The 20,625-nt window shown below is 38.7% G+C and overlaps 1 protein-coding gene across 8 annotated transcripts; it reads left to right on the plus strand.

The window, feature by feature from the left end:
- The first annotated feature begins 653 nt into the window (after positions 1-653).
- Positions 654-19,477, plus strand: med25 (mediator complex subunit 25). Of its 8 annotated transcripts, none has more exons than XM_084425901.1 (20): positions 660-846; positions 1,314-1,454; positions 1,529-1,574; positions 1,663-1,787; positions 1,948-2,046; positions 2,269-2,389; positions 2,673-2,832; positions 3,425-3,558; positions 4,127-4,202; positions 4,295-4,542; positions 4,639-4,725; positions 8,355-8,440; positions 8,531-8,588; positions 10,201-10,308; positions 10,927-11,100; positions 15,213-15,302; positions 15,484-15,555; positions 17,017-17,172; positions 18,666-18,774; positions 18,953-19,477. In XM_084425901.1, exons 2-20 carry the CDS (start codon positions 1,330-1,332, stop codon positions 19,057-19,059), a joined length of 2,181 nt encoding a protein of 726 aa, XP_084282027.1. In that variant the 5' UTR covers positions 660-846; positions 1,314-1,329; the 3' UTR covers positions 19,060-19,477. The 8 variants fall into 8 exon arrangements, with proteins under 8 accessions (XP_084282032.1, XP_084282033.1, XP_084282027.1 ...); XM_084425902.1 differs by having other exon boundaries at positions 18,669-18,774; XM_084425903.1 differs by having other exon boundaries at positions 8,358-8,440.
- The last annotated feature ends 1,148 nt before the right edge of the window (positions 19,478-20,625 follow it).

Here is a 20,625-nt window from a genome sequence, read left to right on the forward strand (position 1 = left end):
ACCTGTCATAAAAGAAATGCATCTTTAAGTGCTTTACAATGAAAACGCATTACAAAAAGCATCAAGTATACATCACATAAAAAATAGATAAAATATCATAATTTAACGTAAGATTGAACAAAAGGTTTAGGTAAGTAAAACTAAGTAACTAAGTGTAAGTAAGTAAGTAAGTAATCTTTATTTGTATAGCACCTTTCACAGACAAAGGCCACAAAGTGCTTCACAACACAGTTTAAATCAGAAATAACATGCAATGAAAACAACACCGAAATCATAACAGCCCAAAAAGTAGCTAATTAAAAGCTTGAATAAATAAGTAAGTCTTAAGATTACTTTTAAAAGTATCCACAGAGTCAATAGAGCGTAAAGAGAGCGGAAGACCATTCCATAGCCTAGGAGCAACAGCCTGGAAGGATCGATCACCTCTAGTCCGAAAACAAGTGCGTGGAGCCTTCAGCAGAGTTTGATTCACAGACCTCAGAGCCCGGGGGTTGCTAATAAAGACATATATAGAACAAATAATGAATGAATTTATATAAATAATGCATTTTTTGATGGATGACTAGTTAAGTTTGAGGTGGGTTTGAAATTTACATACTTTTGGTAGAAAAATCGATTACTCATAAATCGATTCACCAACCCAGTCATTTCCCGGATCTAAGGCCAGACCGGATTGTCGATTGCCGAGCGTAAATCACGATATTTGTTGTCATTACGAACCACATGAACGTTCAGATGAAGCTTTCATAATACAACTAAAGGCGGCTGGTGTACATATAATCAATGTCAATGACTGTATCAGTCCGTTTTATTCTTATTAAAAGTCAGATCTACTTATACTAGCAGGTAAGACACATGAGCTAAATTAGCATTTGAGGATAACGGCTAACTAACATGCTAAGACTTGTATGTGTTCACATTGTATGTTTAATTTGATTTGTTTTTGCGTTATCCTTATACGAATTTACTGTTTAATTGGATGAGAAGAGAACAAATATTTATTAGCCAAAATTAGGCTGTCAGATCTTTTTTTGACACGGACTGAATCATTGAATCATACAAAAAATGTCTTTGTAGGCGTTTGACTAGCTTTTGAGACACAGCCAAATGTGTATGTCATGGTTCGGTACCCTAGGTTTTAGAATAGACATGATAATAAAATAACAGTTAGATACAAAATAACAATACATAACACCGCTTTAGAGTCAATAGTCACATTAAACATTAAGTGCAAGTGCACTACAATAATGTTATTTAATGCTTACAGCAAATGTTCTGTATGAAATTGATCTAATGTCTGTCTTGGTTTGCAGACCCAAGGTGACCCATATGGACCCCACCTCCAAGTCTGGGTTGAATCAGGTGTCAGATGTAGTGTTTGTCATAGAGGGAACTGCAAACCTTGGTCCATATTTTGAATCACTTCGGAAGAATTACATACTACCGACTATAGAGTAAGAATCATCACCTGTTTATTCATTCTGACATTTGTTAGACTTCTTTACCAACCTACTTTGTATGATCACAGGTATTTTAATGGAGGACCACCTGCTGAAACTGATTTTGGAGGAGATGTGAGTTGGATGAAGCCGTTTACACTTTCTCTTTTCATTACTGCTATCATTTCAGATATCCCATCTAATGATCTTTTTTCTTTATCAGTATGGTGGCACTCAGTATGGACTGGTGGTCTTCAACACAGTGGATTGTGCTCCAGAATCCTACGTCCAGTGCCACGCTCCAACCAGCTCAGCTTTCGAGTTTGTCTCTTGGATTGACAGCATCCAGTAAGGGCTTCATCACATTCGCATTTTACAATTGGGGAATTCTGAGATAAAATTGTGCTCTTGGATGTTTAGATGATCTGTTAGTTATGAGTCTATGTCTGCTTTAAAGATGTTCATGTTTTAAATGCTGCAGCTTTTACGATGATGCTCTTTTGCACAGATTCATGGGAGGCGGAGCAGAGAGCTGCAGTCTCATAGCTGAGGGTCTTTCTGTGGCCCTGCAGCTCTTTGACGACTTCAAAAAGATGAGGGAGCAAATGTGAGTTCTTGAACTCCTTCCGTGGAATCAAAATTCTGCTGTCTTATTTCTCCATTTTACTAAGATTTGGGATGTGAAAGATGCAATATAATTTGTGTTGCAGACAAAATGATGTATGGAAACAGCTCAAGGGCAGACATTGTTTTAAAGCATTTTCTCTTTGTCGATAACTGAATAGCACAAAAAGGTGGATGGAAACTTAACTATTGTTTCTCTCTTTAGTGGTCAGACCCACAAGGTTTGTGTGCTGCTGTGTAATTCTCCTCCATACTTACTACCGGCTGTGGAGAGCGTCAGCTATACAGGCTGCACTGCAGACAGCCTGGTCCAGATCATACGTGATGTGAGTCTGCGTTGCATCTGCCTGTTTGTTCAGTTATTAATTTCCTATATTTGATGTAATGATAGATTCTATAATGTAATGTATTTGCCTTGATGCTGTTCATACTGGTTGATGCTATCATAGTCTACAATATGATGTGTTATAATGTTATTTTTTCCACTGTCTTGCCAAATTTTAAGCTGAGCCATTTATTTATAGAAGGTGGTGTCTGTTTCTCATATGTAGTTAATGAATTTATAATCATTTTTATTTATTTATTTTTTTTTTTTTTTTGTGGCTGTAGCGGGGGATCCATTTTTCTGTAATTGCCCCAAGGAAACTTCCAGCGCTTCGCTCTCTTTTTGAACGAGCATCTTCGGTAGCAGGTGCACCAGAATCCTCACACCCAGACTACTGTCAAGACCCCTTTCACATGGTGTTAGTCAGGGGCATTGCACTTCCTGGTAAGAAAGACACTTGCCTTGATGCGTTTATGAATGTGCTGTGATATATCCTCCACAGTTTTTGTCAGCAGGTGGACAGCCCTCTTTTGGCACATGGGAGAATATGAGATAAAATAGTATTTTATTGTGTTATTTAGGGGTGTAACGAGACTCATGTCACGATTTAATACAACTCACAATACAATTGCAATACTTTAAGCCACATTTTTTTACTACTTTAAACCATTTACATTTACTTATTACGTATTAAGACGTATGATAAAAAGTTAGCAAAAATGTACTGCTGATTAAAATGCTAAATGGTGACACTAGAATAAAATTATGTTAGACACGTATGCCTACACTGTCACTGACTACAGCGCATGCGTTTCATATGATCAGTACAACCAATCACTGTTCTAATCGCAAAGTGTATCATGACTGCTCCCAAACTTTAAAGGGTTAATTCATCCAAAAATTCAAATGTTGTCTTTATTTACTCACCCTCATCGTTCACATCACCGATACATATCGCCACATTATCACAAACCTTTAGACCTCTAGTAGTATAAGATTTGCTCTGCTTAATGCTTTGTTACGTGTGTGTGTCCAGTTGCTCCTGGAGGAGGTTCTGGTCCAGTCTCCCTTAAACCTGTCTTGCCACCTCAGTCTCTGCCTGTGTCCCATTCTCCTCTGGGCACTGTAGCCCAGACTCCTCCTCAGATGAGCACAGCCCTTCCATACCAGGTGTGTGTCAGTTAATGGAAATTAATAGAATTATTCATTTCCATTCAATTAAATTAAAGGTCTAATTAAAAACTGTGTGTGTAACAAAATCATGGTAGATCTCAGTCGTTTAGATCCAAGAAATGTATATGATGCTGTGAGTGAGATGCCAGTCTGCACTGTTTGCCACAGGGAAAATAGGGACAGCAAAGATATATGCCGTTTTAATGAGCGATTAATTGTCTCAGTTCACTTACCATTGGCAGGTGAAGTAAAAGGTTCATTTTTGGCTCTGTCTCATTGCTTCAGTGATGTAGAGCAGTCTACTCACTCTGAACCTTTCTGTGCGTAATTGGAAGCACATTATTGGTAATACACAGCCTCATTTTGATTCTTAAGATTAAGACTAACAGCTGTTATAATCTCATTTGAATAGATCTAAGTGGTAGATAAGATGTGCATGAATGCATTTGTATTCTGTGGAAAGATTTGTTTTCAAATGAGGCTGTGCACACTAATGATGGCCTCATGACTGTTGTCCTTCTGTTACACACACACACACAAAAACACTCACACTCTCTTCCCATAGAATCCCTCTTTAAACGCTGCCCATGATGCAGCACAGAAGGCGTTAGAAGCTGCAAATCAGCAGCAGAAGAGTCGATGTGAGTCAAATTTTATTTCTGCTGTGTTCCTGCTTTACCTATTGTCTGTATTTGAAACACCATTTACTGAGTTGTTTTTGTTTTGTTTGCAGTTCCTCAAATGCCAACTCCTCCTTTTAGCCAACCACCAGTTCTCCCATCAGGAGGTAAACCCAGCCTATCTACAGTTACCACAGTGTCACCGCCAGTGTTAACGCAGCAACAAGTTCCACCTCAGCAGCCCCAACAGCAACCACAAGTCCCACCACCAGGCCCGCCCGCACCCAACCAGCAACCTCCTCAGGCCCCTCAGCAGCAGCCCAACAATCAGCAGACACCTCCACCAACTCAGCCTGGCATGGTCAGACTTGAGAAATGTATTTCTGTGGATACTGTTTCATTTGGATTCTTCCTCTTTATCATGCTCTTGCCCTTTCAATATATTCTTATTTTCCAGACTGCTGTACCTGCGCCTCCGGCTGGGGCACAGCAGGGTGTTGCCAACAAGATTGTGGCGTGGAGTGGAGTTCTAGAATGGCAGGAGGTGAGAAGCTTATACTAATGATTTCGTGGTAATTCTTGCATACTGAATGGTGATTAGTAGGGCGGCCCCTAATAACTGACCAAACGTTAGTCGATGAGAAGACGCTTAGTCGACCAAATTTTAATTAGTAAAAAAAAAAAAATCTACAGGAAGTGGCAAAGTCACGTAGTCCATGATGGACAGATCGTAACAAAGCTGGTCCATATGATTAATTGCAGTACGTTGGGCAGGAAATTCAAAGGTTTGCCTATCATTCATCAACCTAACTGTGGCTGATCATTTGAAACCTAGTAGTAGCCTAACATTTGCACACTTTACATGGCCGCTCGCTCCAACGTTAACCTGGATAAATGTTCTATTATTGGCACATATCCAAGTGTTCTTGGAGGAGCAAGCGCAGTCATTTTTTCCTGATAACAGCGGAAAGAACTTAAAATACTCTGTCATTTTTGGTCATATAAGAGTAAAGAGTAAAACAACATTCAAAACTTTAAAAGGTCTACTTTTATTTGTGTCACTGACAATAACAACAAAACGTTGTGCTTTTGTAAAATAAAGAAAACAACCAGAGGGCTCTTTCTGCCATCTTGTGTCACAAAAATGAAACTCAGTGTATACTTGCCTCACAGACATTAGAAATATGTCTAGACATTTTGAAATGTCTACTTTTAAATGAACCAATTCAAATCGAAAACAAATACTCTCTGATTTTGTAATCTGTATGAAACGTCCTTTTCTCTCTAAAGGCGCGTCCACTACACTGAGGAGGTGACGAGTCAGCATTTTCATCTTTCATCTTTTCATCTACATCTTTGCAGCTGACACTGACAAAAAACCACTAGTTTATTAATAAATTATCAAAATGTTCAGACAGTCTCCTTTCGGTTGATTTAATATCATTACTTTTGGCAAGCTTTATGCAAGCGATTGCGTCACATTTTTTTTAGCCAATATACCACAATTTGCAAAAAAAATATATGGATGGGAACCTAGCTACTGTTAGCCTGGGAAAACCCAGACAACTTCCGGCAAATTTAGATTTGCTCTGCAAGTAGTCTGGCAAAGAGCTCATTCAAGCCCATTTCTAATCCGTCGAAATCGCGGCACCAATCAGAAACGTTGAGGCGGGCTTTACACAATGACGATCGCTCTGATTGGTTTTAGGTCTATCCAATTGCGCCCAGAGGCATTTGAGCGACGTCCGTTGGTGAAGCACACCAACTTTTAAATGCATTATTATATTCAAATTGCAAACACATGAGGACAGTCTCCATGAAAGACCCACTGGCAGATGAACGTGCTACTACATTTCTCTCCGAAACGGTAGGAAATTAAATTAGATTTAATAGAGGATTTTAACTGTGACAAGATGATTGACAGGGCAGTTTACGTGACAGGATGCACGCGACAGATCCGTCCGATAAAGATGACGAAGTAGTATGTCCCAAAGCTAGCCTACTTTATTGCTACACATTCAAAAATAAATACCTTTTCTTCACAAAAAGAGTACATACTTTTATGGCGTAGTGTAACTTAGGCGAATTGGGACGCAGCATATGGCTTTACACGATGACAATCGCTCTGATTGGTTTTAGGTCTATCCAATTGCGCCCAGAGGCATTTGAGCGACATCCGTTGGTGACGGCCCTTTGGAAATGAGTTATTAATGAAGCTTTGCCAGACCATAACTCAGTTACTACTGAGAATGGTCTGGTTTTAACCAGGCTAAAGGCCCGTTCACACCAAGCACGATAACTATAAAGATAAAGATAACTATATATGCGTCCACACCAACGACCGATAACGGTCTTTTTATTCTAAGCACGCGCGCGCCCGGATGATCCAGATCCATTTTAAATGCGCGAGACCTTTAAATTAGAATGGATTCTGATTGGCTGTCAGTGTTTTATCGTTCGACAGCTGAAAAAAAATCGTTCTGAAAGTGATCCCAACGATATCGTTCCTCATATCTTTACCGTTATAGTTGTGGTGTGAACTCTGTTATTCTTTAATATGGAGAACGATTTTTAGAATTATATCTTTATCGTTATCTTTATAGTTATCGTCCTTGGTGTGAACGGGCCTTTAGCTACTGTAATATTTCTATACTGAACTGTGATTATAGTCTATATGGTTTAGTACAAGTAAGAACAGAAAATGCCCCAAAATTATAAATAACCTTTCTTAACGTTGCTAATAACAAGCCAGTGTTGTTATTTTTAACAATAGCTAAAACTATTAAAAATTATTTTCTTTATTGAAATAAAGCTGGAATAAAAGAAAAGAAATATTAATAAAAAAAAAAAAACGTACTAAAACTGAAATAAAAATAAATTGAAGCTAAATATATGAGAAATTAAAAAAGGACAAAGCACATAAACAAACTAAACCGTAAACTAAAATTAAAATGAAGTAGTATTAAATAAAAAAAGTATATAAATAATACTTAAATAACACTGTTGCAAGATACGACAGCGTGTGGGATTTTGTTTTTTTTTGTATGAATTGTGTCCTAAACAACTGCCTGCACCAACCAGGGGTGCGAGGGGTGTTTTGTTTGTGGTTTCCTACTGGATATTGAGACATAATTAGTGTCTCAATTAATCTCTCTGAAAGACTCCCATAACTTACCTATAAAATGTAGGCTTTTCTCGATTGATTTGCTCACTGAGACTGAAACTGTTAAAGCTATCTAGTCGCATTTCATTGATGTATTGTTAGGTGACCCTTGGGCATTGTGCCTGAGATGCCTTTTGCACAGACTGTAATGGAATCAATGATGTTTCTTGATTTCTGTTTGATTTATGGGAGACGCCCTCTCTTTAGATTAACGAAGCTCTATTGACCATTCCACAATGGCCACGAGATCATCTCAGGGGGCGTCTTAGCAGCAATGAACGTTCTCGAACACACAGTCGACTATTGAAATGTTTTGTTTTGACAAAGGGTCAACACAAATGATCAGGAAACAAAAACACAGACGCACACGTCGTGGTCATTATCACCATCTGGTCAATAACATGCCAGCAAACCAATGCGTGCTTATCAAGCATGGCGGCACGCGCAGTTGCTGAGGCCTGTCGCGGAGTCACCATCTGGATGAGTTCACACAGCTCATCGCACACTATTCGCAAACACAAACACTGCCAAGCTGCGCTGTGTAAATTTAATCAAATCAGCAGATGAGTCCTGCTTTTCATCCACACTGTCCTTTTGCAGCGATACTGTAGGGTGGTTTGTAGTAAGGATGTGCAAATCTGGTTTATTTTCTAAATCGAATAGCCCTGAAAAATTAGGTTCCATCAGACATGTTTCCTTGGGGGAAATATTCTTATGTTCAAAAACTGCAGGGCTCTTGAGGCAAATGTATGTGTGTAATGCTCATTGCTTGTACTGTTTTGATTGACATAATAATGTAGCAGCTGTTCCGTTGCCAGTGCGATCTCTCTTGTTGTGGAAGTTGCACACCCAGGTTGTTTATTTCACCGAGACCTCCTGCCTTGAGTCCCACCATCCATCTCTGCCAGCAAAGTCTTTTTACTCTGTATGTTAACCTCTTCATCTTATTCTGCCTCTCCTTTTTTCCCTCCCCCTGTCACCTTTCCCTCTGTCTCCATCAATCACCGCAGAAGCCCAAGGCTTCCTCCATGGACTCCAACACAAAACTTACACGCTCCCTGCCCTGCCAGGTCCAAGTGAGCCAAGGGGAGAATCTGTGAGTGACTCCCGTTTGGCCCAGATTTGCATAATGTAGGATAAATGGTAGAGATGAACAGAGAGAATGACGTGGTGTATTTTGTTTCAGAAATACAGACCAGTGGCCACAGAAGCTGATCATGCAGCTCATCCCTCAGCAGCTCCTGGTAAATATGAACATTGTCATTCCCTGCAGGATACATTACTCTGCTTGCAAAGGAAGCAAGGATTTCTTTTCATTCTTCTTTTTCTTGTTCTCCTTATTGTTGATATTCTACTTCTTGTTCTCCTTTATTATCTCCTCCATTATCTTTCAGTGTTTTCTTCATCTTTTTCTTTCCTCCATTTTCTCTGTCATCATTGTCCTCTCTTCCTTTATCTTTTTCGTCTTGTTCCTGCATCATCTTCTAATTTTTGTTCTTCTCCTTTACAATCCTTCCTTCTTTTTTCCTCTCCATCATTTCCTCCTCTTCATAATCGTCATCTCCTCCCTTTTCTTCGTCTATATTTTTTCCTCCTCTTCCTCATTTCTTTTTCTGCACCTTTTATTTTCCTCCTCCAAATATTTTCCTCTTTCTTTTTTCTACTCCTTCATTTCCTCCCCTACCTTAAAGTGATAGTTCACCCAAAATTGTCATAATTTGCTCAACCTCATGTTTTTCTAAACCTGTATGAGTTTATTTTTTCTGTTGAACACAAAAGAAGATCTTTTAAAGAATGTTGGTAACCAGACAGTTGATGGTTCCCATTGACTTCCATAGAATTTTTTTTTTCTACTATGTTAGTCAATGCTACCGTCAACTGTTTGATTACCAACATTCTTTAAAAGATCTTCTTTTGTGTTCAACAGAAAAGAAACTCAAACAGGTTTAGAACAACTTAAAGGGATAGTTCACCCAAAAATGAAAATTTTCTCACCCTCAAGTTATCCTAGGTGTATATGACATTCTTCTTTCAGACGAATACAATCAGAGTTATATGAAAAAATGTCCTGGCTCTTTCAAGCTTTATAATGGCAGTGAATGGCTGTTTCTGTTTTGAAGTCCATTAAAAGTGCATCTATCCATCATAAAAGTGCTCCTCACGGCTCTGCGGGGGTTAATAAAGGCCTTCTGAAGCGAAGCAATGGGTTTGTGTAAGAAAAATATTCATATTTATATTCATATTGTATTCGTCTGAAAGAAGAATGTCATATACATCTAGGATAACTTGAGGGTGAGTAAATCATGGGCTAATTTTCATTTTTAGGTGGACTATCCTTTTAATCATCACCTAATTTTCTCCTTTTTCTTCTCCTCTTCCTTTTTCTACTCTATCATCATCTCCTCCTCTTCCTTAATTATCATCTCTTGATTAATTGATCATCTTTTTCTCATAATTACTTTATCTTCTCCTCCTCCTTGTCCTCCTTTCTCCACCATCATCTTCTCCTGCTCTTCTATCATTTTGTCCTTCTACTTTTGATTCACTCCCTGCGTTTGACTATGTGTACTTCCTTGCTACACACAGTAAGCTAAATGCAGTAAATGCAGAATGTTAAAGACTATTCATTGTACAAATTAATACCTTTAAAAAATAATTTGACTTATACTATAAATGTATTTAAATGAGATCAATATTTAAATAAGATCATTTTTAAAATCTCCTATTGACTTTAAACTGGCATTCAAACTGCTTTTGTTAATTTCATCCTAATACACATGCTGAAGAGTTGGTCAAATGTCTGGGTCACATGGGTTATTAATACAATGATTCATATGTCGTCTTTTCTTTCTACAGACTACTCTGGGCCCTCTGTTCAGGAACTCTCGTATGGTGCAGTTTCTCTTCACTAATAAAGATATGGAGTCTTTGAAGGGACTGTATCGCATTATGACAAATGGATTTGTGAGTACATGATCAGCATCTTATTTATAACCTCCTCCTGTAAGATACATCAGTCAGTTCAAGAATGAATAATCAGGCTAATAACTCCTCATATAGAACAGGTTTTTTATGTTGCCTAATATGCATATATCTCTGTTTTAGTGTATTTCCCATTGCAGACTACTAAAGAGAATGTGATAGTGTGTAATAATGCTCTTCGGCCTCTTGGGGGAGTTCTTCCTCTGCTTTTAAGCGTCACTGCAGCAAAATAAAAAGATTTTCACATTTAGTTATGGAAAAAAAAAGTCTCATGAAAAAAAAATCAGCAAATTCACACAGCCAGCATTTCCTCTGAAAATGAAAGGGTCTGAAATGAACCTTTACCCTGGAGCTAGATCCCTTGACACAGACTAAGAGATCTGTCAGTAGTGAATCACCATTAACACTGATTAAATTCAGTATTAGGTTCAATCTGTGTCTGGAAAACAGCTGCTTAGTTAATTTTAATCCTGTCTTCAAATATAATCATGCTGGCTCAGGCAGCTCTCCAGTCACTCTAGTTGTGTGTGCTGTCTAGATGTGTGGATTGGCACATAGTTTGATGTATATGTGTATCTATATGTGTGTGTGTGTGTGTAGGCTGGCTGTGTGCACTTCCCCCACAGTGCTCCATGTGAGGTGCGTGTGCTGATGCTGCTGTACTCGTCTAGGAAGAGGATCTTCATGGGACTCATCCCTAATGACCAAAGCGGATTCGTCAATGGTATTCGGCAGGTCATCACTAACCACAAACAAGTGCAGCAGCACCGATCGGTGAGTCACACAAAATGGTGTTGTTTTCAGTACAAATAAACACAGTTATTCATATGATGCAAACTAAGTAGCATACAAATTTAAAATTGTTAATATATAATACACAAAAAAGATGCACAGATGTAATCCACATCTAAACTAACACAATCATTTTGTCTCTGTAAAATGTTCACGTGTAAAATAACAAAAGTTATTTAACTGTTTATTTAAAAATGAAATCAGTCCAGTCATGTGTGATGCGTCTTGTGAGTAACTGTCTCTGGTTTCGCATTTGTTGCCCACATAATGCGCACAGCATCTAATATTAACACTTTCTAAGTGCTAATTGCGAGTTAAATGTAGCTTTGGCAATTTAAAACAAAGGTCCACAAGCTTAAAGATAACATTGCAAAATTGTATCCATGTGTCACTGGTGCATGTCCTGGTTGGCATCAACATGCCAGCTAAACAGCTAACGGTTTCAATGATCACTAATTGAAAGGGGAAAAAAATCGAGGATCATTCCAGCCATTCTAAAGGTAACCTGAGACAAAAGGCCCTGATTTGCCATGACATTGTTAGAAAAAATGCTTGAATTTCACTCTTAAGGAATATTCTGAGTAGAGCCCGACCGATATGGATTTTTGGGGGCCGATGCCGATATTAACTCGAAAAGAGCTGATTTATAAGCCGATATTTTGATTTTGAAAATAAACTGGATATTAGACCCATTTCTTATAAACTGCACTTACACAACATTCAGTAGCAAAATATCTGCCTGTTCTATGTATGTGGGCTGTATAAACCATTTTCCAGAAGGGATTATGTTAAAAAAAAAGCCTTAGACTCAGCCTTACTAAAATAATATAATGCAGTTTAAAAATATATATATATTTTTTTAAATTAACTTTATTGTCACAACAGAACAGAATATATTAAAGTTCTGATAAATATAATGTATATTAAAAATACAAACTTAAGATATGAAACTTAAAGTCCTTTGAACAAAAAAAATCAACTATTATTAATATTGACAGTAATAATTAAAAAAATCAATGATGATGATATTATTATTATTATTATTATTATCATCATCATCATTTGTATTATTATTAAACAAGACAAAGGTCACTCCTAATTCTATACATCTATTCCATCAAGCTACAACAAACCATTTTCAATCATCATTTGCTGCCTGCCTTCTAAAATCTACTACTTAGTGATGCAAGAGTAAGTAAAAGTAAATCGCTAGTTAATACCACTAACAAGGCTCAAAATAGCCTCACACTAACACGGTAGCATAATGAGGGTCCCTACATGCAAACCGAAGCATTGAGAAATTTGTAAATGTACAGACAGTTTAATAAGAAGAAACTTTATAAAGACAATACATTACGCGTTTACAGGCATCATCTTGGAAAACAGTCTTGACTAATCGAGTCACGAACGCCGTGCTACGTTAGATTTCACAAACGTAATTCCTATCGACCAGCTCACTTAGCGCGGCGTTCGTGACTCGATTAGTCGAGACTGTTTTCCAAGATGACGCGTAATGTATTGTCTTTATAAAGTATCTTCTTATTAAACTGTCTGTACATTTACAAATTTCTCAATGCTTCGGTTTGCATGTAGGGACCCTCATTATGCTACCGTGTTAGTGTGAGGCTATTTTGAGCCTTGTTAGTGGTATTAACTAGCGATTTACTTTTACTTACTCTGTGCCCCACACTAGCGTTATAAGATCATCTGTTTTTAGAGATAAAACTCTTTACATTCGATTTTCATGAAAACGCATCCCAGGGAACGATCGACTCGGTAACCATGTGTTAATTACTCCTACAGTAACGCACACTTGGATTTCACACACGTGTAAAAGAAAAGCTAACTTTTATGCACAGGCTAGCTGCTATGTTTGATACTTTTTCTCTATGTCTAAATGTTCACTCCTCGCGTGCCTAACTTACGTTTTACAATGCAGGGACTGGAACAACAGATATGCTAGTTATAAATACAGTAATCATTACTTTATTTAGGCAGAATAAGTTCGTTGTGATTTCCAAGCTCATTGATGTTAGCAGTCTTCCTTGTAGAGTGCCCTCTGGTGGACAAACTATGCTAATGCAGCGCCAACACTCATAACATGGTTGCAGGGTGTTTCGTCCGCTTTTATTTTATTTTTTAAATATTCATTTATCGGCCGTTATAAATGCCAATACCGATAGTTTGGAAAATGACTAATATCGGCCGATAATATCGGCCCGCCGATATAGAGCTGGTAAGTCCCGCCCCTTCCGTAAAACCCCGCTGGACCTCTAGGTTGAAAAATCGTCAATGCAAGTGAATGGGAGAAAATAATTATTTTCTGGTCCCGTTTGAATTGTGCCATGAATGTGAACATATGTTGTCTGTGAATTTTTTATATAATCTTTCATGTTACGAGTTTGACAGTATATGGTATGATTCTTCGGCTAGCAGTTGTGGAAAAGACATAACGAGAAAGACTACATGTCGCCTATGTGACGTCACCCCATAAAGTTGACTTACCCGTGGTTTTCGCCAACCTCAACGATTTTGTCCTCTCCCTGAAAGAAGGCGGTGAAGTGCACCAAAGACACAGCCATGTTTAGCGGGATCCGTGAGCTAGTGTCCGTGTGCGAATGGTGGTGACGTTTCAAACGCGTCGAAAGCAGCGAAGAGTTGTAGTCCACAAAGTGCTCTCACACAAAGTCTAACCGTATCAAACTTCTACCCGCTAAATTGTAGCATTCTTCACACGAAAGATTATATAAAAAATTCACAGACAACATATGTTCACATTCATGGCACAATTCAAACGGGACCAGAAAATAATTATTTTCTCCCATTCACTTGCATTGACGATTTTTCAACCAAGAGGTCCAGCGGGGTTAGCGAAGGGGGCGGGACTTACCAGCTCTATATTGGTCGGGCTCTAATTCTGAGTAAAGAGCCAGTAAAATGGAAGAGCCAGTGAGACTTACTACGTATATGTGGAATTTGGAGATTATTCTTTCGCAATAAATTCCCAATGAAGCTTTTCCTCAGATCTGTCTCACCTTTTTTGCATCCCTGGACATTGTTGATATCAAAAACATAATAATAATTTCAACTTGTCCCTCTTTTTAAAAATAAATGAATAAATGTCTGGGTTACAGTGAGACGCATACAGTGTAAGGGAATGAGGCCAAATCGTAAACGTTAAAATTACATGATTTTAATGAGAAAGAATCACTTACCTTTTCGGTGTAAAGTTCTCTGTTTTTTCAACTTCATTGCAATGACAATGGAATGCCTTAAACCCTAAAATGGCGATAAAAAGTACAAACTGACCCTTTTTACTTCTATTGTAATCATCTCACCATTACATTGACTTGGCACCTTAACATTATGCCACAAATGCTGTTGATTGAGCATAACTTGGATTGAACCTTACATTTGAAAACGGCATTTTCGTTTTAAAACGCTTTCCATCCACACTAGTGTTTTCAAGCATTTTCCAAAAGTTTCACGGCCACACTAAAAAGTCAAACGAGCCTTATTGTGCATGCGAAAAGCCTCATAAACTCTTGGTTGGATTATGCCGACTGAACAGACATAATCAAGTACTCATGGTATTCTTCTGCCAGGATCATTTTATTTAGCGAAATATCTCACCATTTACTGATGCGTTCAATTCGCACACACACACACCATTATATGTTTGGTCTAAACACAACTGCCCTCATGTTTTGCCGCAGAACAGCAATTGGGAGCATATTTTCTGTCGTCTTTGCAGGACTGTGATATGAAGAGTGTACAAACTGAAACATATCTTTAGCAACAGGCACAATACCGGTATAAACATAGGTATCTATCAGTACAATATGATTCACATGACTAAGAATGTGTCATTTGTTTTCGAATACCTCTGTTGTCTTGACACACTTGAAAATGTGCATGTACATGAACTCTAGCGTAATAACGTACAATAATGAAAACACATACACCATCATGAAAAGACACTTCAGAGAAACCAAAAAGCTATTTTGCTTGAGAAGTGTGCTTATGCTACATTTGTTTTAATTCTGTCAGTAATTCATTGTATGTCCTTTTCTCGGATGAATAATGCTGGTCAGATGCAACCTGGACAGGTCCCGTCCAATCAGAACTTCCTTAACAGACCGCCGGGCCCCATCCCTGTTACGCATGGCAACGTGCAACAGCAGGTAAACCAGCAGTGCTTCTTCCCCTCTCTTCTCTCCCCTGCCCTGCTCTCTCTCTCTCTCTCTGTCTCTCTTGCCCTGTGCACTCACCCGGTTTGTATTTCTCCTCGGCCTGAGATGGAATGTGCATGCTGTTCTAAACCCTCCTCGTCTCCTCCTCTCTGTCCCTCTCTTTCTGCCTCAGTCTGTGGTGGTGGGCTTGCCCTCCGTCAGTCAGGTCACACTGATGGAGGACCAGCAGAGACAAAACAACATGGTGAGAATCAGAAACACAATTATACACGCATGCATGCACACACGCTGGACCACGATTCCTGCAAACACAGGATTTCACCACTTGATTTTCTGCCATTTCAGCACCAATCTTGTGAACAGCGCCATGTGTTAAAGCGGACATTGCTTAAACAAGTCTCTTATGCTCTCCAAGGCAGCATCTATTTGATCAAAAATACAGTAAAACAGTAATATAAAGAAACATTACTTATTATTATCAATAAAAAAAAAAGTTGTGCTGTTTTTATTATCTTTGTGGAAACCTGGATAACTTTTTCTGGATTCAGAAATCTTTCGGAACAAATATCTTTACTGCCCCATTTGATTTAATACATCTTTGCTAAATGAAAGTAATAATTTCTTTAAAAAAAAAAAAAAAATACTCTAGTCCAGTCTACTCAAAGTCTAGTCCATTTATGAAACTAAGCTGCAAAAGCGTGTCATTAAAAATGTGCCATAGTCACCTACATTTCATTTACATATCAACACCTTTTCAGTATTCAGCATCTAGACAGTGGAGTTGTTACTCATTTCAAATGCTAAGAGGTTAGCCAAACATAACAGAAGTCATTTACATATAGATGTCTTAAAGATACAGCCTGATTAAAGGTCAGAAAGAGGATAGTGTCACATTGACATGAAGTCTGGTCTGCTTTGCAGCTTATTCTGTCCAAGAAACTCCCAGTTAGACAGCAGCCGACATAAACCATACAGCACAACCAGTCCATCCCATTCTCCAAGAAATTACTCTCATGAGTCCGTTCTTTCAAGTGAATACAAATCATACTGCGAGACCAATGTAGTCCGATTCCTGAATGAATGACTGTCGAGTTGGTTATTTTTAATGAATCAAAAACATTCAGCGCTAGCAGCGTGTCTCATGTTTTACATAAGGCTGTTGAGCCTTCAGTCAGTTTAGTTTCTGTTCTTAGGACAACACTTAGTTTGAAGAAATGAAATTTGTCGTAGTATTAGTATTTTATTTATACAAGTAAATAAAGAATGCATGAAATAGGCTACTACGTTGTTTTGTATTATGTAATATTGAATCACATTTATTCCGCCCCTGGAATCATTACATTTTCCTATGGTTTCCATCCCTAGAAGAAGCAATCCTGCTTGTGAATATCCAGTTTACTAACTGTGTCAAACAAAACTCTATATAAAATTATATTGAATTCTATATAATAGAGTGAAAATGGTTATGTAAGTAAAACAAATAAGTTACAACTGTATTTGATGCAGGAAGCCTTGCCTTGTATTATAAGTGGACTTCTGGGAAAAAATGTCCCCTTTAATACCATTAACACAGTTACAGTGGTCTGTATTCACAGCTCTCTCACACAGAACTACCACTTACGTAATATAGTGTTTTACAGCAGTGCCTTCTAATGTTCACTTACTTTCTTTTTTCATCACTGTGTGTGATTTTGGTTTCCATTAGCTGAGAGCAGCCGCAACAGGCAATCAACAGCCGCCAGTCACTGGTGCTCCGCCCAATCAGGGCCAAGCTCAAGCCCAGGCTCCTGCTGGCATGCTCCGGCTCCCAAACCCAGGCGCAAACCCCCAGCTCCGCAGTCTCCTCCTCAGCCAACAACCTGTAAGTGTGTGCAGTGAATAGCACATGATGCCCTTCCACACCACTTCCTTAAGCCACTGTCACACTAGATTTTGAGCATGCAAAATTTCAACAGACGCCGCAATGGTCGTAATATGACGTCACAATCGGACGGGTCTTTTTTGTAAAAACATGATGTAAAATACAATACATCCAAAATGTAAAAATATTTAGTCTGAAATATTCAGTAACCCCAGGCTATTAAAAGTGCTGTGTTTTTTCACTGTACAAAAGCACGAAAATACCATAATATATTTGCAGATATTTAGGAAAAATTCTAAGTTCACACACTCGTTTCTCTGAAAACCAATGCTACAGCCAGTTATTCTACTTTGAAATGTGCGTTTTTGTTTTGGTCTGTGCGATACCGCACATTGCCAATTTACCCAATAGTATTTCGACACCCGAGTTGCCAGTTGGCGGAAAACACAGCGTATTGCAGCCATGGAAACCAGCAAACAAACACAGAGATCACAGATTCTACCCAACATAAAAAAGCCTTGGCATCCATCTAAAAATCTCTATGAACGGGAGCATATTAAAACGGGGATAAATCAACTCATAAACTTACAAGTCTCCTCGCCTTCTATTGTCAATTGCGCTCGGTTCTGTTGCATGTCCTCAATCTGGAGCATCTGTGAGCATTGAGTCTGAGGAGGAGGGGGCGGGGGAAACAACTCTCTCCAATATTTAGAATTTGGATTGCAGTACCCATTTCAACCAATAGCTGTCAATATTACACACTGCTCCTTTAATTACAATAACAATTATTATTAATAATTATTCATTAGAATTAGGCTCTTAATACATTGCTCATTCTGAGCTTTTATACGTGCTAAGTTCCCGTCCGAACTGAAGCCCTGTTTATTTATTTTGTGCTTTTTTTTGTGCGAATTTTTTCCGAAAAAGTTTCTAATTTATGCATTTAATTTAAATGGCTGTTTTAGATCACATTTGCCTTTCTCTATACCGTTTTAAAGTTGTAAATTCTCCATAGAATTTAAAAGGGTCCCACATTTTAATGCCAGCGTCACAATAGGATCAAGCTCGCGCAAATCTTGGAGCTTGCTGGTGAACAGTATAAATTTTAAGTAAATTCACGTTGACTTCCCATGGGACTTTGAAGTACATAATTATGTCAAACTGATAAGGTTCCAGATGCCTAAATAATCTAGAATACACCAAATATCCTAAGTCATTGTTAACTAGGCTATTACCTAATTGCAGTTATGTTATCAACCAACTTTGCATGTGTAGATGATTTGCACAAATAAATAAATAAACAAACAAACAAATAAATCTCAAGAGGGAGCATTCCCGGGGATCCCGCTAAAATGGTTCACTTCAACCCTCCCAATGTTCAAACCAAACCAACGCCCTTGAATGTGACTGACCCCTTCGTACCTGTGAAATCATCTCTCCAGTCACAGTTCGGCTTGCATTGATATGCCGTCATCTCATCTCTCTCTCTTAAGCAGGGTGGGATGCAGGGCATGCAGGGAATGCATCCCATCCAGCAGATGGTCCATCCAGCACCAGGAGGGGGCGCTCAGATGCAGGCTCAGTGGAGGCAGCCTCACCAAGGTAACACTTCATTTCCAGTACGGTATCATTAGCACAATTTATTTTTATCACATCTGTGACCTTGTTAATTGTGTAAGAGATTTCATTTATTTGCTGTGGTTTGTACAACTATTTATGTTCATTTTTTTTATTAAAACCTCTTAGACACATTTATTTAATAAGTTTCACATTCCCACAGGTCCACTGATGATCCCTACAGGTCCACGTGGGCCAAACGCACAGAATCCCGGGATGCCTTCAGTTTCGAGCGTCATGGAGGATGAAATTCTTATGGACCTTATCTAAGGACCGCTTTACCCATCATTCTTTGCTTCAGAGGTTTCATTATGGAATACGAGAGTCATCTAAGCTCTGTTCTTTTTACTTTTTAGTTATGAGCAAGTACGTAGGGGAAGAATATCGATGTTTAGAGATCAGGACATTATTTTGATACTCATGTATTCGTTGATGCATTTAAACACAAGCCTATCACCGGATCATGCGAGCGGTAACACGATTTTTCACACAGATGGGACCGAAGAGCAAGACATTAAAAAAAAAACAGGCTCTTTCGTCATCCTACACCTCTTCTCGCCTCGAGATGAATCGATCGAATCTGGTTACTGTTGTATTTTTATGAAAGTTTTACTTTTTCTTAATTTGTCTTTTGAAATCTAGTAATGTTGTTTTATGAAAATAAAATAAACTTAATTTTCTCAAGCAATTTTTGTATTCAAGGTCTTCCTTAAAGTGATAGTTCACCCCCAAAATGAAAATTTTATCAGCATTTACTCGCCTTCATGTTCCAAACCTGTATGCATTTCTCTCTTTTTTCCTTCTTAGCAAAAAAGACGATATTTTGAATGCTGACAAGCAATATCCATACAATGGAAGTCAAAGGGGAAACCGAGACTTAGTTACCAACATTCTTCTCTTCTCTCTACAGAAGAAAGAGAGTCCTACAGGTTTGGAAGGACATGAGGGCGAGTAAATGAACTATCTCTTTAAGGCAAAGTATTTGTGTGTTAACCTGGTAGTGGTGTGATGGGGGCGGACGAGTGACTTAAATAGACTGAATGATAGGTTGCAAAACGCTCGATTCTGCCAAATGGTGTCACAGCGTTAAAATTAACCACTCCAATATGTCATGGAACTATACAGTGGACCCCTGTGCCAAGTAGTTCTACCAGATGGCAGCACTTGGCCACGCTTTCCTTGGCATAACACATAATCAGGCTGGACACAGACACAATGTACGACTACAATCCACACATATACGGAGATATCTTGGATCACTGTGGACTGTATATGCATAATCTGACACTGAACAATCCTGATTAACCATTTTGTGTGATCAGCAAACAGTCACTAAATGTGACTGTCCCATCATGCTTATTCTTTCGGTGCACCCTGAGGCATTAATTATGAAGCTTTGTTTGCGACATTACTATATATCTGTCACATTAGGAATGCATGTTCTGAACCTATCGCACCAGTAATGGGAACACGGGAGCACAATGCGAGTTACCAACCGCTGACATTCAGGAGAATTTAAACAGCCTCCGGTCAGAGAGCAGTCAAGCGTTTGCACTGGCATGCATGTTTTTGTGTGCTTTTTCACGTGCAGACCTCTTAGTACACAGACACACATTCTCACACAGACAGGAAGTGATGTTAGTCCCTGTCACCTGGGAGATGGAGACGGTTGCTAAGATACGCTGACACTGGGATCTGATTCTAAGCTTTCTCTCCATCCCTCTTTCACACACACGCCGCATACACTCATAGATAGAGGCTCTTCTGTCTCGCAGTGGCGGCTGCTCATCCCTTTCGCTGCCATCCAGGTCACGTCAACCGCTGAACAACTGTGCT

Source organism: Rutilus rutilus (assembly GCF_951802725.1).
Source record: "Rutilus rutilus genome assembly, chromosome: 1".
Classification (NCBI taxonomy): domain Eukaryota; kingdom Metazoa; phylum Chordata; class Actinopteri; order Cypriniformes; family Leuciscidae; genus Rutilus; species Rutilus rutilus.